Here is a 23,637-nt window from a genome sequence, read left to right as displayed (position 1 = left end):
CCCATTCTTTAAACTACTGGAGGTTTGGGGATGGTGACAGGCAAATATCTATGCTCTAGGTCAGATGCTGTCTGCATGGGACGTAAAGCACAACATTGGGAATAGAGCCCATGGTATTCTAATAGCATGTGTGGTGTCAGGGGGGTGCGAGAGCTATCGGGCGGGTGATCACTTAGTAAGTTATGCAATGGTTAGTCACTGGGTGGACACCTGAAATTAACATAATGTCTATCAACCATAATTGAAAAATAAAAATAACGAAGTAAATTAGATGCCGTCTGCCATGGACATCAAGCTAAGCATAAGGAGGGACAATAGCTCTAGCCAGTTTGGCTCAGTGGATAGAGCGTTGGCTTGCATACTGAAGGGTCCCAGGTTCGATTCTGGTCGAGGGCACATGCCCGGGTTGCAGGCTTTATCCCCAGTAAGGGGCGTGCAGGAGGGAGCCAATCGATTCTCTCATTGACGTTTCTCTCTCTGAAATCAGTAATATATTTAAAAAAGGAGGGATAGTAAGTGTCTCTAACATCTCTTTCCTTCATGCAGCTGAGATAAGCAGTTGGGCGAGGAGAAGGCTTTGCCAAGTAACGGCCACAGCCCCCCCTGCAGGAAGCCCTCCAGTGAAGGCTGGGATGGGGGCCTCTGAGGGTGGAGAGAGAACAGCCATTATTGGGAGCGACTCCCTCACAGACCCCCAGGGCCACTCAGCGTTAGTGAACAGAGATCCCTCCCCAGTTCTGGGGGTCTACCCCCACCGTCACTGCCAGCCAGTGGGCCTCGCCGATAACCCGAGGGCCCCCTGGCCTCCACCTGTGGTCACATCCTCCACCAGTTCCTGGAATCCAACCTGAGCCTTCCTGGGGGCGGGAAGGAGCCCTCACCGGACATGGTTTTCTTTAAAAGCCATACTAAGTAGCGCGAGGGATTAAGGTTTGCAGCTATTTTATTTACAAGTATACATTTAACACAATGAAATAAACACTGATATATGGAAGCCTAGTTAATAGTAGTGTAACAATATGCATCTTTGATGATTACATTATTTTAAACATCAAACTACACTTAAAAATTAATGCCGATAAAATTCTTGGTCATAATATTATTAAGAAATACAATATATAAATTGAAAATATGATTGCTTAAAATTTGAAAGTGGAAGTGAACTCAGAAGGATAGTCCGAGTTCAACGTAATCTGAAAGGGGGGCAGGTGGGAAAAAGCTCTGACCCAAAGAAATCTTTCAGGTTAACAGAAGGAAAACGAAGCAGTTTATCTTCGAGGATGACGGGCAGTTTGCGTCTCCGGGCAGGACGGGTCCCAGTGGCCTCGGGCCCCGCAGCAGAATTACATCACCGAGCAGGAAGACTTTCCTTGTGAAGCAGCCCCATCAATTTTTTCTGCCTCCAAAATTATCCTTCTGAACACATCAACAGCAGTCTGAAAAAGAAATAAAACGTGACTGTTGGCTTTACAGCGGAAGCCTGAGACTCACTCTTACCGCTGCAGCCAGGACTGGAGAAGGCCCGCTGTCCGCCCCCCAGCTGCAGGCACAGGCGCGGAGGCCAAGGCCACCCCACAACCCGGAGACTGGTCTTCCTTTCTCCCCACCGCACCCCCTCCCACCTGACCTGAGACCAGAACTAAACTCTCGTGCTTCTGATCCTGCTTTCATGGTCACCACAGGGAGGGGTCGGCTCCAGCCCAGCCCTCCCCCGGTGCCTCTGGATTTCCAGGTCCAGCACCAGCCTAGCCACCTCCCTGAGGGTGTCCTTTCCCTCCGACACTGCTTCCCAGGGCCATGCTCCCTCTTTCCCGGCACCCCGGGGCCTAAGGCTGGGCAAACTCTCATTCTTGCTTCCCTTCCTCCGAACCTGTTTTTCTCCCACTCCCTTAAACCTGTGTTGACACTTATGCCATGAGAAGGTATTTTCCACCTTTGAGCCCGATCCTTTTGAGCCACTTCCCCTTCCTTCACTGTCTGCAGACCCAGCAGCCTGGCCTCCCAGAGCCCCCCAGCCCCTCACAGGAGGAACACTGGCCCTTTGGACAGGAAACCCTCCCTTATGCTGAACAGAGGTTAGGATAGCCAGTCCCTGTCCTGTAAGTGTGCTCACTGTGATGAAAGAAACCCGTTCTCAACAGCCTCAGGGGCAGTCCTAGATCTCGTCACCGCAGCAGCCACCCAATGTTAAGTCTCCCACCACCTTACCATCCTTTCCACTTTCAATAGCCTCAACTCAACAGTCCTCGGCCCCCAGGGACCTGCCTCCCCGATCCCACCACCTTCTCCCTGTCCCTTAGCCACTTTCTTGTTCACTTTCCTCCTGGGGCCAGCAGATCCCAGTCACCATCATGCTCATGGACGTGGGCTCCCTTCTCTGCCAACAGCCTGCGCGGTGCCTGCACCACCCCCAGTGCATGCTGGGAACACGCTGCGACAGCTGCCACCTCCGGGACCCTGAATGCAGTGGACCCTCAATGCCACCCAGCAGCCCAGTTCATGTCCCTCGTCCAGTCATTCCCCCAGATGAAGGTTTCATGTCTTCCCTTTCCTCTGAATTCCTAAAGCCTCCCCATTCCGTGGTGACCCTGTTTTATATTTTACCAGGAAAACAGAATCAACATCCAGAGAGACCGCCATGTACCCTATGGGCTCATCTACTCTGGTCCCTTCTCTCCGACTGGTAGGAAGCAGGACTCCTGGTCAAGCCAAAGCCAGCCACACGCCCAGCCCTCCTGTCTAACGGAGCCACTGGTTCAGCAACCCTCCCCTCCTCTATGACTCACCCCTCTCACGTCCCATGGTTATACAAACAAGTTATTTATTTCATTCTGAATATAATGCACAGAAAAATGTTGGGAATGACACTTGCCAAACTCTTACCAAGAAAACAGTGTGTCTGGGACCGGGCTTTCTAGATAAATCTTACAACTTAGTAATCTATGTGATCTGATTGTCAAAAAAAATTCTCTTTCATCAAATTGCTGAATTATAGCCGAAGGCCTCCATGGTAAATAAACCAAACTGCAAACGTCCTAGACTCCATTAACAGTCAAAATGCAGCATTCTCACAGACTTGGCAATTTTTACTACTATGATGTTATCAATGAAACTGAACTCTGCTGAGGAAAGTTTTTTTGAAAATATTGAATTTTTGGCAAGTAATACAAATTACTTGAAAATCTATCAATAAAATTTTGATCAGTTCACAGGAACTGGTCTCTGGTCACATGACCACTTGGGTGTGGGTGTGCGAGGGCACACTAGACAGATTTCTCTCCCGACTACACAAACAGTAGTAAGCATTCCAGTGTGTGTGGGGATTAGAATCACTCCAGGGATCAGAATCACTCAGCTTCTCCCCACCTGACTTGGAGACACTCACTAGGCTCAGGGCCCCCTCATCATCTCCTGCACATTCAAAGAGGACGTAAGCAGAGTGTCCCACGACATGACAGAGTGAGAACCATCTAGAATGCCAGTGAGGGATCTGCATGTCTCCAATGCATGCACCTAACTTGGGTGTAACAATCTTTTTGCTTTAAAGAGTTCACTTCAGGCCTGATGATGATGGTGTGCGAGCCGCCCCAGACAGTGAGCAATGGGAACACCTGCCCTCAGTGCTTGTCTGCCTGTCGGCAGCACATTCACCTTTTATCTGGGTCTTCGAAAGCAGTTCGCCACCTTCTAAAGGACCTGAAAGGTTAACGGGCAAACCTATCCAGAACCACATTAAACCCTTCAGCTACAGTAAAGTACAACACAAACTGGAGAAGAGGCCTGCACCCTGAAACCAAGTAACACTCTTTAAGCTAACCATTCAAGTTACTCTCAAAAACACAAATTAACCTGAGCCAATGCTCCCTACTCAGCAATCCCTCTTAACACACTGGAGGTAGGCTCCAGAAGGCATTCACACTCCTGAGGTTGCTAGAAGGATTAGTAACTGCCAGACACACACTGAGAAGTGGTTACACTCACCTACATGAACAGTCCACACTGCTGCTGCTGCCTCCTTAACGCTACTGTCAAACAGAACAACTGCTTTAAGACCCTCAGTTTTTCACCAAAGAGAAGCAAGCACGTGAAGTCAACAAACAGAATTGAACACAGCTTGAGGCCAACCATTCAACTTCACTCCCCCACCTCACAAACTTTCAATTATACAGAACAACAGAAAGAACTGTACAAGAACCACCTAGCCCCACTGGCTGGACTCAGCGAATGTTAACATCTTTGCTGTATGTATTTGTTCTCTTTTTCTCTATCCATCCTCCCATCCTATTTGAAAGTAAGTTGCTGACATTATGAAACTTTGCCCCTAAATACTTTGGTTTGCATTTCTCAAGAACAAAGATATTCTTTGTCATAAACCCAACACCATTACTGCACCTAAAAAAATTAACACCATTTTCCTAATATATCAAAAACATAATCCAATCTCCCCAACTAACCAAAAATGTCTTGGACATGAGGAACTTAGGTGCACACAGCTTCATCCAGAACAGTCTGCCTCTCCCCAGGCAGACCTGAGTCTCTGCTACACTTGGTCATGCACACGGCTGCCTCGTCCCACCCAGGTGAGTCTAGACTTACTTCTGTAGCAGCCTTTAGTATAAAACAAACACGATAATGCATGTTCACAAAGGTAGTATTTCCTTTACTATCAATTTCTGTTTATCCTACAAATATTCCAGGTCCCATGAGGTTGAACACTGGCTGAAATAAAACTGATGGTGTCTCACTGAGGCAACCCAAAGCCTGATGGGAGGAATGGTGGGAGGGTCAGGATTAAACAGGAGCAATGAAGACAGTGCTGAACTGCTAACAGGAGCACAGGCCTGGACTGACGGGATGCAGTGCGAAGTGAGCTTTAAAAAATACCTACTTGATTCTCTTTAGCAGAAGATTCCAAAAAAGCTGCATTCCAAGATTCTGCTAACGCCTTCCCTTCTTCATAACTGATCACCCTAAAGGACAAAAATTCTCATTAAAGAGCTTTGCTCTTTATTATATAAAACATCTACTGTACTTGGATTTCTGAAACAGACTCCATGTTTATGAAGTTTCTCCTCCGGAGCAGATGCACGCTCCGTTCAGTGCCATCAGCTGGGGAGCACTCTATTTCTACACTGTACAGCCCCCTTCAGTGCTCACAGCCCAAGGGTAAGGAGGCTGGGCAATGGTTTGAGGCTGCAACTTCCTCTGGCATGGGTCCACTATGAGAGGCCCACAGACAAGGGCCCCCCATAAATCATGACCATGCATCACTCCCACCTGAGCCGGGGAACAGACAGACACTGTCTTATGGGAGTACTAGTACTCACTGCCTGGCAGCCCTCACAGCTCACAGAAGGCATTTACCAACACCCCAACATCTTAGAGAGAGCTGCACGTGCCCGAGGACAGGGGCAACCCCCAAAGGGCCATGGCTACGCTGCGCACAGGCTGCCAGCATCCAGCCGGCGTTTCCTGCCGGCGGGGCCACTGCTCTAATTCTAACCTTGCACTCAAACACAATTTGTTGAATAAATGAACGCTCCCATTGTCTTGTTAGTGTCTGCTTTGCACAAAAGGGCAGAAGAAACGAAAGATAATTTTCTACAGTGTTTGCTCCCTCTCTTCTCCAGGAAACACTTCTCAAGGCAGGTGAGTTGGCTTCTGCCAAGCAGCACCGCGCACCTCCCTGAACACAGAACACAGGCGCCGCAGCTAAATCCTCCCCCTTCGCCCCCCCCCCCCCCCCCCCCCCCCGGGAACAACGGAACCCGTGACTTCTGGGACTTAACATCTTAGACTCAATTCTATGAATCAGCAGTTATTAGAAGTGACATACCTTTCCATATGTAGGTCTTTCTTATTCCCAACCAACATAATAGGTATTCTGTTAATATAAGAAAGAAAGGCAAGGAAAACGAGTCAGTTTGTCCAGAAGGTGCTATTGGAAAGAGTGTATCTAACTAGAGAGAAAAATGTTCCTACTTACTGCACTTTCCCCACCATGTCCAACAACTTGCCATGGATAACTTTAATCACCTCAAAACTATAAAAGGAAAAACATGAAGTCAGACATCCAATTTAATTTTTTTTAAAAATATACTTTTTATTGATTTCAGAGAGGAAAGGAGAGGGAGAGAGAGATAGAAACATCAATGGTGACAGAGAATCATTGATTGGCCGCCTCCTGCATGCCCCCCATTGGGGATTGAGCCTGCAACCCAGGCATGTGCCCTTGACTGGAATTGAACCTGGGATCCTTCAATCTGCAGGCCAATGCTTTATCCACTGAGCCAAACCAGCTAGGGCAGACACCCAATTTAGCGTTCATGTTTTAAATGTTTATTATGTAAAGGTTTAGTGAGAAACATAGAAAATGTCAGAGTCACCATTTTAATAAAATAAACCGAACACAAAAAATTCCTTTCTTTTTCCTACCAATATTTCACATGTACATGTATTTGACACTCAGTAACCCCAATTGAGAACATTTAAAACGAAACAGGTCTGACATTTAATGGGAAAAGTCTAACACTGAGCTGACAAACCACATAATCTCTGAATAAACATTTGTAGAACATTCCTTAGCTAGTGGGCCCCAGCAGTCAGCCCATGTTCCACATTTACATGATGAAAACACAGAAAAAGTAATCACTTTATGCATTCCCTATTTCAATCAGCAGATAAGCTCAGACTGTGTTCAATCACTATTTATCTAGAACATCTATCAGGATATTGTTTTTCCTTTAACAACCTGTTTGTCCCACAAAACATTTAGCTTAGTAATTAAGTCTAATTGTTACTACACCAATTCCAGCATAATCCTTTATGAGGATTAATGCTATCTCTGCATAACAAATAAACTCAAGCAAGGAAGAGGCGTTGAGTCTTACCTTTTGATCGATGTCACAGAATACACGAGAATATAACCATTAATATCTATGGAGTACGTCTGGGGAAAGATGGAATATTCATCCTGTGGAAGAAAAAGGATTACACTTGGCATAACAAGCAATCTTCACCCAAAGTTCTTCACATATTTCCTGGTCAAAGAAATCAAAGTAAACAAAATGTGGATTACAATATTATTCTAGAAACATAGTCTACACACTCAAGATTTATTTAAGACTGGTCTGGGGGTGATCATGTGCTTTAAGCCAATATTAAAAATTGACTCCTGTAAATCTTGGGAGAAGAGGATGTAAGGAATAAAAAGATGAGTGGTTTGTGTTCTCTTTTATGGATGTAAGTCCAGAATCTCTTAGACCTCACAGAAAATTCACAAGTGCTACTGGTTTATTCCACACATCTGTACTTTCCTACATAAAATAGTTATATTATCACGTGCCCTGTTTTCTGTGTGTGTGTCACAGTGGCCTAAGCACTGATCATTGGATTTCTGAAACAGGCTCCATGTTTATGAAGTTTCTCCTCCGGAGCAGATGCATGCTCCGTTCAGTGCCATCAGCTGGGAGCACTCTATTTCTACACTGTACAGCCCCCTTCAGTGCTCACAGCCCAAGGGTAAGGAGGCTGGGCAATGGTTTGAGGCTGCAACTTCCTCTGGCATGGGTCCACTATGAGAGGCCCACAGACAAGGGCCCCCCATAAATCATGACCATGCATCACTGGCTGGGTGACCACCAGCACTCGAGAGGGAGGGGAGGAGAAGAGAATGGAGAAACTGTAGAGTGAGTACCCAGACATTTGAGGATGGAATGAGTTATTTACTGAGCAGCTTTAGGAATTAAAATCAAAGGTACAGCCCTAACCGGTTTGGCTCAGTGGATAGAGCGTCAGCCTGCGGACTCAAGGGTCCCAGGTTCGATTCCAGTCAAGGGCATGTACTTTGGTTGTGGGCACATACCCAGTGGGGAGATGTGCAGGAGGCAGCTGATCGATGTTTCTCTCTTATTGATGTTTATAACTCTCTATTCCTCTCCCTTCCTCTCTGTAAAAAAATCAATAAAATATATTTAAAAAACAACAACAACAAAAAAAAACCACAAAGGTACACATTGTGCAACAGGGTACTGGCACCCAGTTTTATATGGCTTTATGAAACTGCTTTAGATCCGGAATTATCAAAGCACAGAGAGGCTAACGTCAATGCAGCCTTCATCAGTGCACACCCCTGCCTGGTACAAATATGTTGCTCTCAGTTGAAACAGAACTGTCCACATACCACACACACCAAGCATTATTATAGAAAAATCGAGGCAAGTAACTGTCTGTTAACTTTGCAATTCCATAGTATGGTTACAACTAGTGCCCATGACAACCCTGAATTTCTGCTCTATGGTAAAGTGTCTTTTAAAAACAAAAAGAAAAATTTAGTTGTCCTATCAACTCTCTGACATCAAAAATAGTGGTCATTAATCAGAAAATAGCATTTCTACATCACAGAGCTTACTATCTATGCAAAATAAAACCTTTATTTTCCTTATTAGTACAACTTTTATTAAGTTGAATTTATTTTAGTGTTGATTTTTTAAAAATATGTCTTTATTGATTTTAGAGAGAGAAGAAGGAAGAGAGAGAAAAACATTGACCAGCTGCCTCCTATAACACCCTGTACTAGGGCTCGAGCCCACAACCTGGGCATGCGCCTTGACTGGGAATTGAACCAGTGACCTTTTAGTTCATGGGACAATGCTCAACCAACCGAGTTGCTCCGGGCGGTCTTAGTGTTGATTTTTGAAAACAAATTGTTAATGGAATGACAGATCTTTCTACCCAGATTAAAAACAAAATTCCAAATGATTTTAGTCACCAGCTCAGCTACAGTGGCTCCAAAGTTCAAATTATGTTTCCTCTGAAGGGAAGATGTGAAAAAAAAAAGAGTAATCCTATTTAAGTTGGCGCAAGCAACAACTAGTTAGAAAGTATAATGGAGGAACAAGATCTTCTGCGGCAGCAGTAACCAAAAAGGACAAAATTCCTAGGAATAAACTGAAGGAAACAAAAATATATGCTTCATTTAAAGAAAATCTTAAAATACTCCTGAGATAAAGGACTTAAATAAATGGAACAGCGAGCATGGCTGTCTTTAGCAAGAATATGCAGAATTGTAAGGATATCCACTGATTAACCCTAAATTAATATATAAATGTAACATGATGCTGGCCAAAAAAGCATACGTTTGTTGTTAATCCTCACCTGAGAATATTTTTTCCATTGATTTTTAGAGAGAGTGGAAGGGAAAGGGGAGAAGAGAGAGGTAGAAACATCGATGTGGGAGACACATCAATAGGTTGCCTCCCACCCATGCTCCAACCAGGGCCAGGGATTGAACCTGCAACCCACATGTGACTGGGAATGGAACCTGAGACCCTCCAGTGCTTGGGCCCACACTCTAACCCGGGCCAGGGCAAAAAGCATACTTCCTGACAAAGAAAACCAACTGTGGAGGCAGGTGGGTGGGAACCACAGAGCTGCAGTAATTAAAGTAGTGCAGTCCTGGCTCATGAATGGAGCTGACTGAAAATTCTACAAAGAACCAACAGATATGGGAATTAGGTATATGATAATGTTGGCATTCAAATCAGGAAGGATACAAAGTAACACATAGGGAACAAATGCCGAGCCATCTGGGGGAAATGGCTAAACTGGATGTCTACCTCACACCTCAGCAAACATGTATTCCGGAGGAATCAGACTTAAAGATGAAAATTGAAGCTGCGCATGGTAGACCGGAGAATTTAAATGGAAAACAAAATCTTGCCGCTCAGCTCATGTACCAAATGCTAATTTTCTTCAAATCAATGAGATCAACCAGCTAATCGAAAAAGGGGAAAGTACATGAATAGACATGATAGTTCACAGAAAAGATGGCTGTCCTCAAATAGGGAAAATAGGATCAAACTCCTTCATAAACACTAATTAAAATGACAGATACTAATTTTCACCTAGCAGATGGATAGATATAAAAATTTCGTAACACACTGTGTTGGTGATTCACTGCTGGTGAGAATATAAACCATGACCCTATGGCCCAGCAATCCCACACCCAGGCATGTTCTTACAAACATACCATCTGTCTAAAACGACAGTGTATAATGGAGGCACTAACGGTGGGAGAGACTGGAAACATGTGGTTAAATGATGATATAGCCCAAATAACAAGACCGTATGCAGCCATGGGGAAAACAAAAAGAGGCCACATGCACTGATCTGGGATAGTCTCCAAGTTGGAGACAGATCTGTGTTACTTTTTGGGGTACAAACAAACAAACAAACAAAAACCTTAAAACTATACTTGAATGTTGATGATAAAATATCTTGGAAGCAAATACTAGAAACTGATAACAGGAGTTGCTGTTGGGGTGAAGCTAAGGTAGCTAGAGAGGGAAAGACTTAAGGTTTACTATTTGCCTTTTTGTGTTGCTTTCTTTCTGTAACAGGTGCATTTATTACTATTTAAAAAAATAAACTTAATTCTTTTTTTTGAAGGGGAATTTGACAGTATGATTCACTTGTCATTGAATCTACTGAAATTAGACCAAAAGAAAGTATTTCATGCAAACTAAAAATAGTCAATTTGTATTTAACTATGTTCACCATCATCCCTCGCTGCAATGACACCAGGTGTAACACAAACTACCATAGAGCACTTGCTGTCAGGTATTGCTATACAGCGATTTATTATGTGTAATTAATTTTCCTCCTAAAAAGTGCAAGCTAGTGAACAAACTGACGAGGTTACTTTTAAAGAATTTGCCCCCCACTCACCTTTCCCTCCTACTAGCAGTCTTAAGCCCAGAATAAGCCCACGTGAACCCAATTTAAAAACAGCCCTGGGAGCAGTGATCTGTTACCCCAGCCAGTTTTACAGAACCAGGGTGGACCGCAGAAGGTAATGCCTGTGTCACACCATCATGAGTGGTAAATACTAGCATAGCTTTTTATTTTCTGGTCTCCTAGCCACGAATATAGCCTTTAAGAACTGTTAGCTGCAGTGAGAACAAATTATTCCAAGTAGCTAAATTTGGATATATTTTTTGCGAAAATTCTCTAAATATTCTTATCTGGCAGTAACAGAACCCAAAACAGCAAAGACAAGCAGAGCTGGAAATGGACCTTGCTCTGGCCTCTCCCTCACTCCTACACTCACTCCCTGAGATGGGATCCTTTTGGGGTCATTCATTGTAAAACTCTATCATTAGAACAATTACAGGAGTGTGATGGCCAAGTGGACATTTCTGCTTTAGAGCAAAAGAAGAACCTCAGAGGAACACAACTCCCACAGTGGCCAGGAGAGTCAATATAAAGAAACTAGAGGCCCGGCGCACAAAAATTTGTGCACTGGGGGAGGGGGGGGTGTCCCTCAGCCCAGCCTGTGCCCTCTCGCAGTCTGGGACCCCTTGGGAGATAATGACCTGCTGGCTTAGGCCTGCTCCTGGGTGGCAGAGGGCAGGCCCAATCCCTAGGTGCAGCCCCTGGTCGGGCTCAGAGCAGGGCTGATTGGGGAGTTGGGGAGCCGCCCCCTGTCATGCACAGAGCAGGGTGGATTGGGAGGTTGCGATGCCACCCTCAGTCACGCTCAGGGTATGGCTGATTGGGGGGTTGGGGCACCGCCCCCCATCACACTCAAGGCAGGGTTGATGAGGAGGTTGTGGCGCCATCCCCTGTCACACACAGAGCAGGGCCCATCAGGGGGGTTGGGGCTCCGTACCCTGTCACACACACAGCAGGGCCAACCAGGGGGTTGGGGCGCTGCCCCCGGTCACGCACAGAACAGGGCCCATCAGGGGGTTGGGCGCTGCCCCCTGTCACGCACAGAGCAGGGCCCATCAGGGGGTTGGGGAGCTCCCCCCTGTCATGCATAGAGCAGGGCCCATCAGGAGTTTGGGGAGCTCCCCCCTGTCACGCACAGAGTAGGGCCGATAGGGGAGTTAGGGCACCGCCCCCTGTCACACACAGAGCAGGGCGGATCAGGGGGTTGGGGCGCCGCCACTGTCACACTCAGGGCAGGGCCGATGGGGAGGTTATGGCTCTACCCTGTCACACACAGAGCAGGGCCTGTTGGGGGGGGGGGGGGTTGGGGCGCCGCACCCTGTCACACACAGAGCCGCAGGGCGATCAGGGGGTTTGGGCGCTGCCCCGTCATGCTGATCCGGTGCCAGGAGGCCTTGCGGCTCCGCTGATCCCGGTGCTGGGAGGCATATTACCCTTTTACTATATAGGATAGAGGCCTGGGGGCCGGCTGGTTTGCCCTGAAGGGTGTCCTGGATCAGGGTGGGGTTCCCCACTGGGGTGCCTGGCCAGCCTGGATGAGGGGATGATGGCTGTTTGCAGCTGGTCACACACCCTTCAGGGTGGGGGTCCCCACTGGGGTGCCTGGCCAGTCTGGGTGAGGGGCTGAGGGCTGCTTTCAGGCTGGCGGTTGTTGACTGAAGCTCCCAACCGCTCCTTTTTTTTCTTTTTAAAATTTTATTCTGGGCCAGCTTTAGCTCTGGCTCTAGCTCTGAGGCTTCCGCTGCTGAAAGCAGGTATCTGGTTTGTTTGCGTTCTATAATAGAAACAATGTACAACTCCAGCTCTGAGATCCCGGCTGGCTGAAAGCTGGTTTCTGGGGTTTTGTTTAGCTTCTATATTTGTTAGAATGTTTCAAACTGCCAGCTCAGAGGCCGGCAAGGCATGCGGGGAACGTTGGAGTCCGCAGTCACTGGAGTAAGCAAGCCTCATGTTCGCTCCAGCTGCCTGGCTGCTGGCCGCCATCTTGGCTGACAGTTAATTTGCATAAGGATATGCTGATTAGCCAATGGGAAGGGTAGTGGTCGTACGCTAATTACCATGTTTCTCTTTTATTAGTGTAGACTAGAGGCCCGGTGCACAAAAATTTGTGCACTCGGGGGGGGGAGAGGGGGACCCCTCAGCCCGGCCTGTGCCCTCTCGCAGTCTGGGACCCCTCAGGGGATGACCACCTGCTGGCTTAGGCCTGCTCCCTGGGGGATCGGGCCCAAGCTGGCAGTCAGACATCCCTCTGGCAGCCCGGCAGCCCTCGGGGGATGTCCACTTGCCAGCGGGGAGCAGGCCTAAACTGCAGTCGGACATCTTTAGCGCTGCTGAGGAGGCAGGAGAGGCTCCCACCACCACCGCTGTACTGGCAGCCATCAGCCTGGCTTGTGGCAGAGCAGAGCTCCTCCCATGTGAGAGCGCACTGACCACCAGAGGGCAGCTCCTTCATTGAGCGTTTGCCCCCTGGCGGTCAGTGTGTGTCATAGTGACGTCATTCCCAGTCCTTCTGCTGTTAGGGTCAGTTTGCATATTACCCTTTTACTATATAGGATAGAGGCCTGGTGCACGGGTGGGGGCCGGCTGGCTTGCCCTGAAGGGTGTCCTGGATCAGGGTGGGGGGTCCCGCTTGGGTGCCTGGCCAGCCTGGATGAGGGGATGATGGCTGTTTGCAGCTGGTCACACCCCCTTCAGGGGTCCCCACTGGGGTGCCTGGCCAGTCTGGGTGAGTGGCTGAGGGCCGTTTTCAGGCTGGCGGGTGACTGAAGCTCCCAACCACTCCTTTTTTTCTTTTCTTTTTTTTATTCTGGGATTTATTTACCTTCTATGGCTGTCACTGGAACTGAGAGCCGGCTTTAGCTCTGAGGCTCGGCTCCAGCTCTGAGACCTCGGCTGCTGAAAGCAGGTATCTGGGTTTGTTTGGCTTCTATAATTGAAACACTGTTGCAACTCCAGCTCTGAGACCCGGCTGAAAGCAGGTTTCTGGGGATTGTTTAGCTTCTATAATTGCAACATTGTTTCTTAGAGTGCAGCTCAGAGGCTGGCAGCGGCAGGCGGGGAACCTTGGCTTCCTCCATCACTGGAGCAAGCAAGCCTCCTGTTCGCTTCAGCTGCCTGGCTGTCGGCCGCCATCTTGGTTGGCAGTTAATGTGCATATCTCACTGATTAGCCCACGGGAAGGGTAGCGAAGTTACGGTTAATTACCATGTTTCTCTATTATTAGATAGGAGGATGATCTCTCCAGGCAAATGTTTTCAAGGACAGCTCTTCTCTAAGTAGGAGACACCTGCATTTCTCTACCCCAGTTGTAAATGTCAATTGAGCTGCAACATGAGGCCATTGCTCTAGCCTCAGAAGTATCACAGATCCACAAATAAGGACCAAATCCTCTTCAACCCCACAACAATGCTGTGAAGGCATGCACCACAATTACTGCCATCTCACAGATGAAAAATCCGAGGCATAGAAAAGTTCACTGACTTTCTCAAGGTCACTGGTTAATAAGAACAGCGAGGACTGGAACCCAGGCACTGTGACTGCAGAGCCCACACTCCAAACAACCATGAAGTGCTGGTTCTCCTGGCCGACCACGAGGGCTATTTCCACAGTAATGCTACAGGGATGTGACTGATCAATTTACACCCTCAGCCCCAGTTCCCATGAGCTTAGGTAAAAATCCAAAACAGGGATATAAAGACAGCCCTGGGCAGGTGGTTCAGTGGGTTAGAGTGTCGCCCTTTGCAACGAAAGATTGAGGGTTCGATCCCTGGTCAGGGTGGGTACAGGAGGCAACCAGTGGATGTTTCTTTCTCACATCTCTACCCCCCACCACCCCCACCTCTTCCCTCTCTCTAAAAAAAAAATCAACAAAAACATATCCTTGGGTCAGGATTTAAAAAAAAAAGTATAAAGGCAAACTGAAATCCTGATAATGTCCACTCCACTATAAACAACACGGCTATTATTTCTTTGCCCAGAACTCTGGTATACCTGCTGTCCCAACATTACACTTGTAACCTTCACTCTTAAAAGTGTCTCATTTTAGGCAATAAATTATAGTCACTTTATAAGAGATACAAAACTCAAAGCAGGTCCCACCTGAGTCTCTTCTATACTAGTTTACAGGACAGGCTGCATCCCCTGTGCCATTATTCCCTTCTGGCGACTTCTCTTGCTCCCCATTCCAGCAGCTCCCAGACCCCATTCTGCCCCTGGACGGGACCTGTACAATAAGCCAAGGATGGCTCTGCTCTAAGAAAACCGCGAGGTCTGACGACATTTTCTTGCCTCACTCGGGGCTACACTTTCCTTCTATCTATGTTCACATCAAAGCATAAAGCAGAGGCAGTTTATTCCAAACAAGACAGGACGACCCCAACTCCCTGACCTAACGCAGCCGGTACTAGATTGCACCACACACACCTCCTGCCAGCAGTCCTTCGTCATTCGTAAGATGCAAGGCGAGGAGTTAGAATCCAACATCGCGGCTCCTCCCACTCCCCACCCACCAGTGAACTGTAATAAAGCCAGCCTAACAGAATGGGTTCTATACAAGCTGGACTGGGTGCCATGGCAATAGGGAAATGAAGCCGACAAAAAGGGGCTTCTTTGTTCCCTTCAAGTTCTCTTAATTTCTTCCACCCTTTGCTTCCAGTCAGTTCCCCTGGCGATCCAGTCCCCACATTAACCTGTGAAAAGATAGTGTTTTTATTAAAGTTACTTAACCTTTGGCAATTACCTATTGTCCAGCAAATCAAACCAAAACCCCTTAATCTAGTAACCATATAATCAATCTATGAGCCAGCTGGTTTGCCCTACCTCTCATGCCTTTCCCCTGGAAAAGACTTACTTTTGTTCTCAATGTAGGGGAACACACATCACAAAGGGAGAAAAAGCACTAACGTGAGTCTGACATAAAATTTAGAAAATAAAAAACTCCTCTCCTGTAGTAAGCATTAACCTTCACAATGTTATGAATATATTTAAGACAATTCTAAAGTACAAACCCAAGTTAATTATTTGAAAAACAGCCACAAGTGACTTAAGAAAGACACAGTAGATGGCCTAAAGTCCCAGGGTCTTCCTGGCCTTGCTGCTGTGTGTAGTCAGTGCCTGGGCCAGGACTGCCATAAGTGCCATAGGAGAGAAAGAGACGAGAGATACTTACTTGCCCAGCTGTGTCTACAAGTTGAAGATGATATTCTTGTCCATTTACTGTGATCAATTTTGTGAAAGCTATAGGGGGAAAGGGGAATTAAATATTAGTTAGCTAAACAATTAACTTTAGATCACTTAAAGCTTGAACAATGACAACCAAGTAAGCAGAGTCCCTACTAATCTCCTAAAAAGGTTCCATAAAACAAAAAGGACACATCTCTGAGTGTATAGATTCTTCTCTACTTCCATTATGTAGCTTAACACTACGGTGTCGGGTGAATTTCCCGCCAAAATATAAGATGGCGGTTCGCATACGCAGGTAGGTATCTTTGTGAACGGCAAACAAACAAATATTTGGTAATACGCAGTTACAATCGGCCCGAGTTTACACGTTTCCCGCACTCCACCGCAAATCTATATGAACGGAGTTAAGACGGCTCCCGCGGAGTACGCGCAATTCTCGAGAGCCGACTTAACTCGTTTCCCGCACTCCAAGTGTTAAAAACATTTCTGGCTGACTGAAGTCAAGACTGGGCAAACCTTGGACTTTTTCAAAGAAATTGAAATCAGCAATAATTCATATTCTGTAAAAGAAATTTGAATGCTCTGTGGACAGTCCTTTCTCTTGTGAAAAAGTGAAATCCTATCTAATAAAGAGGGAATATGCTAATTGACTCTCACACTGTGGCAAAATGGCACCCACAGCCAATAAGGAGGGAATATGCTACTTGACTGCCACGCCCCCAAAGATGGTGGCACCCACAGCTGCAAGATGGCTGGCAGGGGAGGGCAGTTGTGGGAGATCAGGCCAGCAGGGGAGGGCAGTTAGGGGCGACCAGGCCTGCAGAGGAGGGCAGTTGGGGGGGACCCGGCCTGCAGGGGAGGGCAGTTGGGGGCGACCAGGCCAGCAGGGGAGGGCAGTTGAGGGGGGACCAGGCCTGCAGAGGAGGGCAGTTGGGGGTGACCAAGCTGGCAGGGGAGGGCAGTTGGGGGTGATTGGGCCAGCAGGGGAGCAGTTAGGCGTAGATCAGGTTGGCAGGGGAGTGGTTAGGGGGTGATCAGGCTGGCAGCAGAAGCAGTTAGGGGCAATCAGGCAGTTAGGAGCCAGCAGTCCCGGATTGTGAGAGGGATCCCAGATTGGAGAGGGTGTAGGCTGGGTTGAGGGATCTACCCCCCAGTGCATGAATTCCATGCACCGGGCCTCTAGTATATTACATAAAGCTTGATGTCAAGAATAAACCAAAAGCACAAACCTTTTCACTAATTTATAGAAAGTCTGGTGTTAGAGCACAAAGAGCTAATATTAATTGAAAGGCTACGAACTCCCAGAATGCAAAAAAGCCCCAATCTTACTGACAGATTAACACAGCATTGGAACAGATGTTCTATGTGAAGCCATCATTCCCACTTAGCTTAGGATCCAAGCAATTTGTCACAACTTCTTTTCCCTAACAAGGGGGGAGAAATCAGACTCAAATAACTTCCGGAAAAGTCAATTCAGAATTTCAAGGAAACAGACTTCAAGCAAATATAGACAAAAGAGGAAAGACTATTAATAATAACTATTACAAAGAACCACCTGGAACCCTGACAACCAAATGGAAAGGTTGCTGCGCCCCATCCCAGCCTTCTTGGCTCATGAGGCGTCTACATCTCCTGGCTGACCGCTGGACTTGATCAGAGCTGCCAGTAGACTCTACCCCATGCCAAAAGGGAAAGACAAATGCTGACAGTTACGAGAGAAACTGTAAGTGACAGAGGAGAGGAGCAACAATCCGGGAGAACCACACCAGCATCAGGCTCTCCGAGTGCCAGCGGGGCACAGACCGCACTACTCGAGCAACTGCACACTTGAGAGCATTCTTGTGCCCTTTCTGGAAATTATCACTTAAAGAAAGAATTCTAAGAAAAAGTTCTACTGTATTTTTTTTTTCACACTGCAACCTCTCTGAACTTGGGGTGCACGGTGCATCGACTGTGCGATCCATCACTGTGGGCCAGGGGGCAGCCACGAGGCACCTCGGTGAAAACCTGCCTTCCACACCTCACCTAAGATCAACATATTTCAGACTTGATGAAAATTCTAGAAGAAACATTGGTGAGCAATAAAATAGCAACCTTTAGTTAGAAGTAATTGTGGTTAGAAAGTATAATTATTATGAAAAGATTATCTACACAGAACACCATTCACTCACTCAAGAACTATTTCTCGAGTGCCTATTATTCTCGCCACTAGGTGATGGAGTTACTGGGTCCCTGACCTCAGCGAGCTGACAAGATGAAGGAAGGAGGACGGGGACAGACCTGTCAGGTATCTGCTCTGGGAGCAGCACCAGGAGGTACAATGGCAAGGAGAGGCTCAGTTGGCTGAGCATTCTGTGCACCGAAAGGTTGCTGGTTCGATCCCTGGTTGGAGCTAAGGCAACCAATCGATGTTTCTCTTACATCAATGCTTCTGACTCTCTCTTTTTTCCCCTCTCTCTCTAAGCATGTCTTTGGGTGAGGACTAAAAAAAAAAAAAAGTCAGTGCAGCTGAGACTGAGAATGGGGGCAGGCAGTCATAGAGGACTTGGTCAGAACTTCGGATTATTATTCGGAAGTGATGGGAAACCAAGGGTTTTTGAGCAGGGGAGTAGCTGCTCCAATTCATATTTTTAAAGGATCACTCTGGTTAGGCTGTGAATAGAAAAATGGACAAGGGACATGGGTGGGAGCCCATAATAGAGTGACCAGGGGGGCAGAGATGGAGGTGTGAGCCATGTGGAATTCTGGATATACTTCAAAGGTAGAACCAAGAGGATTTTCCGGTTGCCTGTGGTAGGGTGTGAAGAACAGGCAGGCAGGAAGACTCCAGTTTCTGGCCTGAGCAACTGGAGGCACGAGTTGCCATGAACCGACACAGAAAAGCCTTCGGGAGGGGCCCTGGGGCAGCAAAGGAGGGGACTGAGGGGCAGGGTTAGGTATGGTCAGTCTGAGAAGCCCATTAAATACCCAAGGGGACTGAGGGCAGCTCAGTAAAAGGCCCGGAGTTGAGGGGAGAGGCTGGGTACGGTGAGACGGGCAAATTCTCAAGGGGAAGACCCCTGGAGAGCGAGGGCAGAGAGAGCCTGAACCCGACATGCACACCCAGGGGCTCCCTGAGCTGCCAGGTCAGAAACACGGGAAGATTTGGCCACAGACACTGGAAAGTACTGGCTAGGGAGGTAGGAGTAAAAAGGCAGGAGATGGAACTGAACATAAGACAGAAAAGAAATAAAATATTAACAAACGTTTAGCATATCCTTGCACATAAAAAGGATGTAAACCCTCCCACACAAAGCAGTAAGATGAAACTGAAGATCTTCCATCTGTCTTGGGAGAAGTGCCTCCTGTTGTCACTACAGAAAAAGGGAAGCATCCTGCGATCCGCCTGCCAGTCCACAGACTGGGAGCAAACTCTTCTACCGCCTTGTGGAGAAGAGGGAAGCTGGCTTTCCCCTCACACCACTTTCCTTGAACCCTTTCTCCCTTTTTCAATCTCCAGAGAAATTAATCTAATTTCTAGCTTAAAATCCTGAAACTTCTCTAAGCAGGCTAATAGCTACTTACTAGTAAAATCTAGTAAACAAGGCTCAGCCTGAAGACTTCTTCAATCTGGTGTTCACAAAGTAAGATCTGCGTTACTAACGTGTATGAACTCTTCACCCACACCCCACTGGGCAGCCTGCCACCACACGAGGCTTGATAAACCCCTGGTTCCCACTGTCGAATTTGCTGAGCTTTATTAATCCATCAGCAGTCCTACCTGGGGATGGCAGAGCTGTGACGTGGTGCTATTCCTCTTCAAATTATAAACTATTACTCCATGTCCTCGTGTCAATCTAGTTTGAGTTGTTAGATTAGCACAAAGGCACATAAGAAAGCACATTTGCACAGGCAGGATCATCGGTGTAAATATTTTCCCAAACACAAAAAAATATGTGGTTTTATCGATGTTTTCTCCTATGTTTTATTTTTTTTTTAATATATTTTATTGATTTTTTACAGAGAGGAAGGGAGAGGGATAGAGAGTTAGAAACATCGATGAGAGAGAAACATCGATCAGCCGCCTCCTGCACATCTCCTACTGGGGATGTGCCCGCAACCCAGGTACATGCCCTTGACCGGAATCGAACCTGGGACCTTTCAGTCCGCAGGCTGACGCTCTATCCACCGAGCCAAACCGGTTTCGGCTTCTCCTATGTTTTAAAAGTCCCAGACTTTTTGCTTTTGCAGTGATACTGCATATAAATGTGTCAACACTGAATGTTTGTTACAAACACCCTGTTCTATATTAGAGTGAAGTGTAAAATAATTACTGGATCATTTACAGATTCATTGTGTTTTTTAGAACCACAAAACCATCTATTTATGTGGTGAGCAACAAGTTTATGACGACAATCCCGTTCCTCTCCAATCCCCTATTATCACTGAGCAATGTTTTTCTACTAAATAGTGGGGGAAGGGTTGAGGAAGGGTTTCTGCCCTGTGTTACCGTCAGAAGCATAAAAAATAGAATCAGATGTCTGAATATGCTCATGAACGTTTAAAAACAATACATTTTTATTGATTTCAGAGAGGAAAGGGAGAGTGCGATAGAAACATCAATGATGAGAGAGAATCACTAATGGCTGCCTCCTGCACACCCCACAATGGGGATGGATTCTGTGACCTAGGCATGGACTCTGACCAAAAATCAAACCATGACCTCCTGGTTCACAGGTCGATGCTCAACCACCGAGCCACATCGGCTGGTCGGGCATGCTCAAGAACTTTTAATATACTGTGATACTCATTTCTGCTCTTGCCTAAAGACTTTAAATGAATCCACTTCTGACACTGGAAAAAAAGTATTATTAAACACCAAGTATCAGATAGGAAAACATTAAAAACATGACTAAAGATGATGCTGACAGCCTTCGAAGTAGGGTCCTTCCATTCTGTTTCTGAGACAGTATCAAGGTAAGAAGTTGGACTTTTGTCTGATGCATTACTTACACATAAAGAAAATGCATTTATAGATAACACCTTGACTTTCCTTCCCACTCAATCTTAAATGGCACAAAGATATACAATTATAAAAATCACTCTTATAAGCAGAGCTTACCATGAAAACTATCTTCTATTGTTCTATGAATAAAATTCTCAAACGAGCCTTATCTCTTAAAGGACACCGCATTCTAAATTGCTATGTAGAGCAAATATCAAGGCCAAGAGCATAGTTTTCTTGTGTTCCGATGCCAATGGAGAGAGAACCAAACTTGTTCACTCAGCATTCAAATTAATCTGTCCTCACAGGGCACACTATTCCGCGACAGTTAAGGAAATCAACAGGATGCCATCAGGACTCCTCCTTCCAGATAAGGCAGAGGTTACTTTCAAACACGTGACTTCCCAGTTAGTTTAGCAATCAACAGGTTTCCTTCCCTGCTACCAGCGTACGGGACAAAGGACAGCTGGATATTTTAAGCCAGAGGTCAGCAAACTTCCTGGGAAGGGCCAGACAGTAAATATTTTAGGCTCAGTGGGCCACATGGTCTCTGCTGCAACTGTCCACCCACTCTGCTGTTGCAGAGAAGCAGCAGCCACAGACAGTATGTACATGAATGAGAATGGCTGTGTTCCAATAAAACTTTACTTATGGATGCTGAAATTTGAATTTCTAGTTGTATACTTTCACATGTCACAAACATTTTTCTTCTTTTGACTCTTTTCAAATATTAAAAATGTAAAAACCATTCTTAGCTCATGGGCAACTTGGCCCAAATTTGTCAACTCCCGCTGAGAGCCTCTTTTTAAGTCTCTCTTGCAAGCTTTGTGCGGGTGAAGTCTACGAATCTAGTTGTTAAAGCTGGTGAGCCTGGCTGTTAGGTAGGCTGCCTGTCTAATATGCCAATCAGGTTTTGTTGAACCCCATGTTTAAATCTGTAAGTTCCTGGTGACAAGTCCCAGGTAAGCCCTGCTGTCAACAATCTGAGAAGACTGGTTCCAGGCGAGCTGGGGTTCTAAGATGGCCTGAAACCAGACTAGCTTCAACAAGCAACTTCCCCGGACTCCGTGAGCCCCAGAATCAAGATTTGGCTCAAGGCCCTAGAATAATCCTTCAGGGAGATTCTGAAACCATGGATTAAAACTGGACCAGGTAAAGGTCGTGGCCGGCTCTGGTCTTCGGTGCTTGTGCTGCACACAGCCTGACAGGCTAGCAGGCTCTGTTCTAACGCTGCGACTGCTCTGTCCAACCCCAGAACAGCTAGCTCACTTCTCCCAGACTTCCTTCCTTAAGTATCCACAACTGGACGGGCCGGGCAGCTGGGGCCTCCACAATAGTAAGGTACAAAGAATTCGTAGTGTTTGCATCTTCCTTCTCAAGCTTAGAACCCCTAAAGAGCGCTACTGATAAGAGGAAGGAAAAGGGGGGGGGGGGGAAGCACTCTCTCCATCTTTCCCAAAGCAGAACCTAGAATATGGGGATCTGATACAGGACTCTGATTCCTATGGAGATGAATAACAATTTCTAAATGGCAGGATCTGGATGCGGGATAAAAAAAAAAAATCACTCGCTGTAAAGTGGGTCAAGTTTTTGGAAGCATTTTTTGGACCCTAGTTGGTGATCTATAAGTCTAACTGAATACTCTTCCATCAAAGCCTCCAAACACACAATAGCTGTTTGTATGCAGAAGGCAGGCTCCTCAGTTTATAAATCCTTGAAAACAATACTTACTGTTCTCTATGGTTGGGTCATAGGAGTCAACAAATTGGCCTTCAACAAACTGAATCGTCAACGAGGATTTCCCTGTAAAAGAAAGAGACAACTCAGAATGCATGGGCATTATCAAGGCAAAAAATTGTAATTCTAGTATTTTACAAAAAACCCACCACTGTAACAGATGAAGAAACTTAAGGTACTGAGATCAGAAAATGTTCCTTTAATTAGCATTTAGGCAATCTTAAAATTTCTGTGAAAATATGACAGAAATTTAAGCAAATAAGCTATTATGAATTAAATGCTTTTGTGACATTAACAAATATACTGACCAACAAGCACACTGCATATTCTGTTAAAGGTAAACAACTCTTAAATAAGGTATAAGCTAAGCTGATCTCCTCTGGTATCCTTGAAATCTGGCTATTAATTTTAATATGGCAATGAGTAAAGCATGATTAATTTCTTTGTTTTTTTTTCATATATGGCTGTTTAGAGGGTAAGCTGAAAAAATAATAAAAGTTTTTATTTTTAATACTTGGTGAAGGTAGAAACCCTGTGTCTATCATCCAGTGTCAAAGGCCTACCAGTGTCCTGCACACAGACAGTTCAGAAATGTTCTGGACTCACCAAAACACTGTGGTAACTGAGCCCTACGTTCTCAGGGCTACGTGTCATATAGAATTTCTACTGGAGGACATCAGAGCAGGGCTCCCTGGGAAGAAACAGTCCAGACTATTTTATCACCAGGAAGCAGGGAGTGGTTCCTCCCTAATTCCATCCCAAATCCTTCCCTCTCAGGTCCACTCTTAGACATGCAGCAGAATCAACTTCCATCTCAGGACCTGCAGGGAGAGCCAGGGAGGGCGGGACTCATGGAGTTTCCTGTCTGCCTGCCTCCCCGAAACCACAGAGAGGAGTTCACAGGGGGCGTGAGGTTTTCACACCAAAGGCAGTCAGTCCTCTTATACTTAGAAATTTATCAATTGATAAACGGGTTTAAAAGTGGGAGCTCCTGGGAGAAA

General features: G+C 46.3%; 1 protein-coding gene and 2 non-coding genes across 3 annotated transcripts in view; all 3 read right to left on the bottom strand.

The window, feature by feature from the left end:
- Positions 1-925: 925 nt before the first annotated feature.
- The window catches only part of RHEB (Ras homolog, mTORC1 binding), a 43,222-nt gene continuing 20,510 nt past the window's right edge, over positions 926-23,637 (bottom strand). The window contains exons 2-8 of the mRNA XM_070423633.1: positions 22,631-22,702; positions 15,902-15,969; positions 6,891-6,973; positions 5,987-6,043; positions 5,837-5,884; positions 4,889-4,970; positions 926-1,436 (exon numbers count right to left, since the gene is read on the bottom strand). Of these exons, the coding sequence (XP_070279734.1) occupies positions 1,344-1,436; positions 4,889-4,970; positions 5,837-5,884; positions 5,987-6,043; positions 6,891-6,973; positions 15,902-15,969; positions 22,631-22,702 (503 nt within the window). The 3' untranslated portion in view covers positions 926-1,343. The remainder of the gene's footprint in view (positions 1,437-4,888; positions 4,971-5,836; positions 5,885-5,986; positions 6,044-6,890; positions 6,974-15,901; positions 15,970-22,630; positions 22,703-23,637) is intronic.
- Positions 5,131-5,266, bottom strand: LOC139017100 (small nucleolar RNA SNORA42/SNORA80 family). Its single transcript, XR_011472780.1, has one exon. It is a non-coding gene; the product is annotated as a small nucleolar RNA SNORA42/SNORA80 family (small nucleolar RNA).
- LOC139017099 (small nucleolar RNA SNORA42/SNORA80 family) lies at positions 7,486-7,621 on the bottom strand. The gene has a single exon (XR_011472779.1). It is a non-coding gene; the product is annotated as a small nucleolar RNA SNORA42/SNORA80 family (small nucleolar RNA).

The sequence above is a fragment of the Myotis yumanensis genome, unplaced genomic scaffold (assembly GCF_028538775.1).
Source record: "Myotis yumanensis isolate MYYU_CA2020_CCGP unplaced genomic scaffold, mMyoYum1.0.hap1 SCAF_9, whole genome shotgun sequence".
Lineage (NCBI taxonomy): Eukaryota > Metazoa > Chordata > Mammalia > Chiroptera > Vespertilionidae > Myotis > Myotis yumanensis.
Note: the sequence above shows the minus strand (reverse complement) of the source record. Positions and strands in the feature narration are given on the sequence as shown.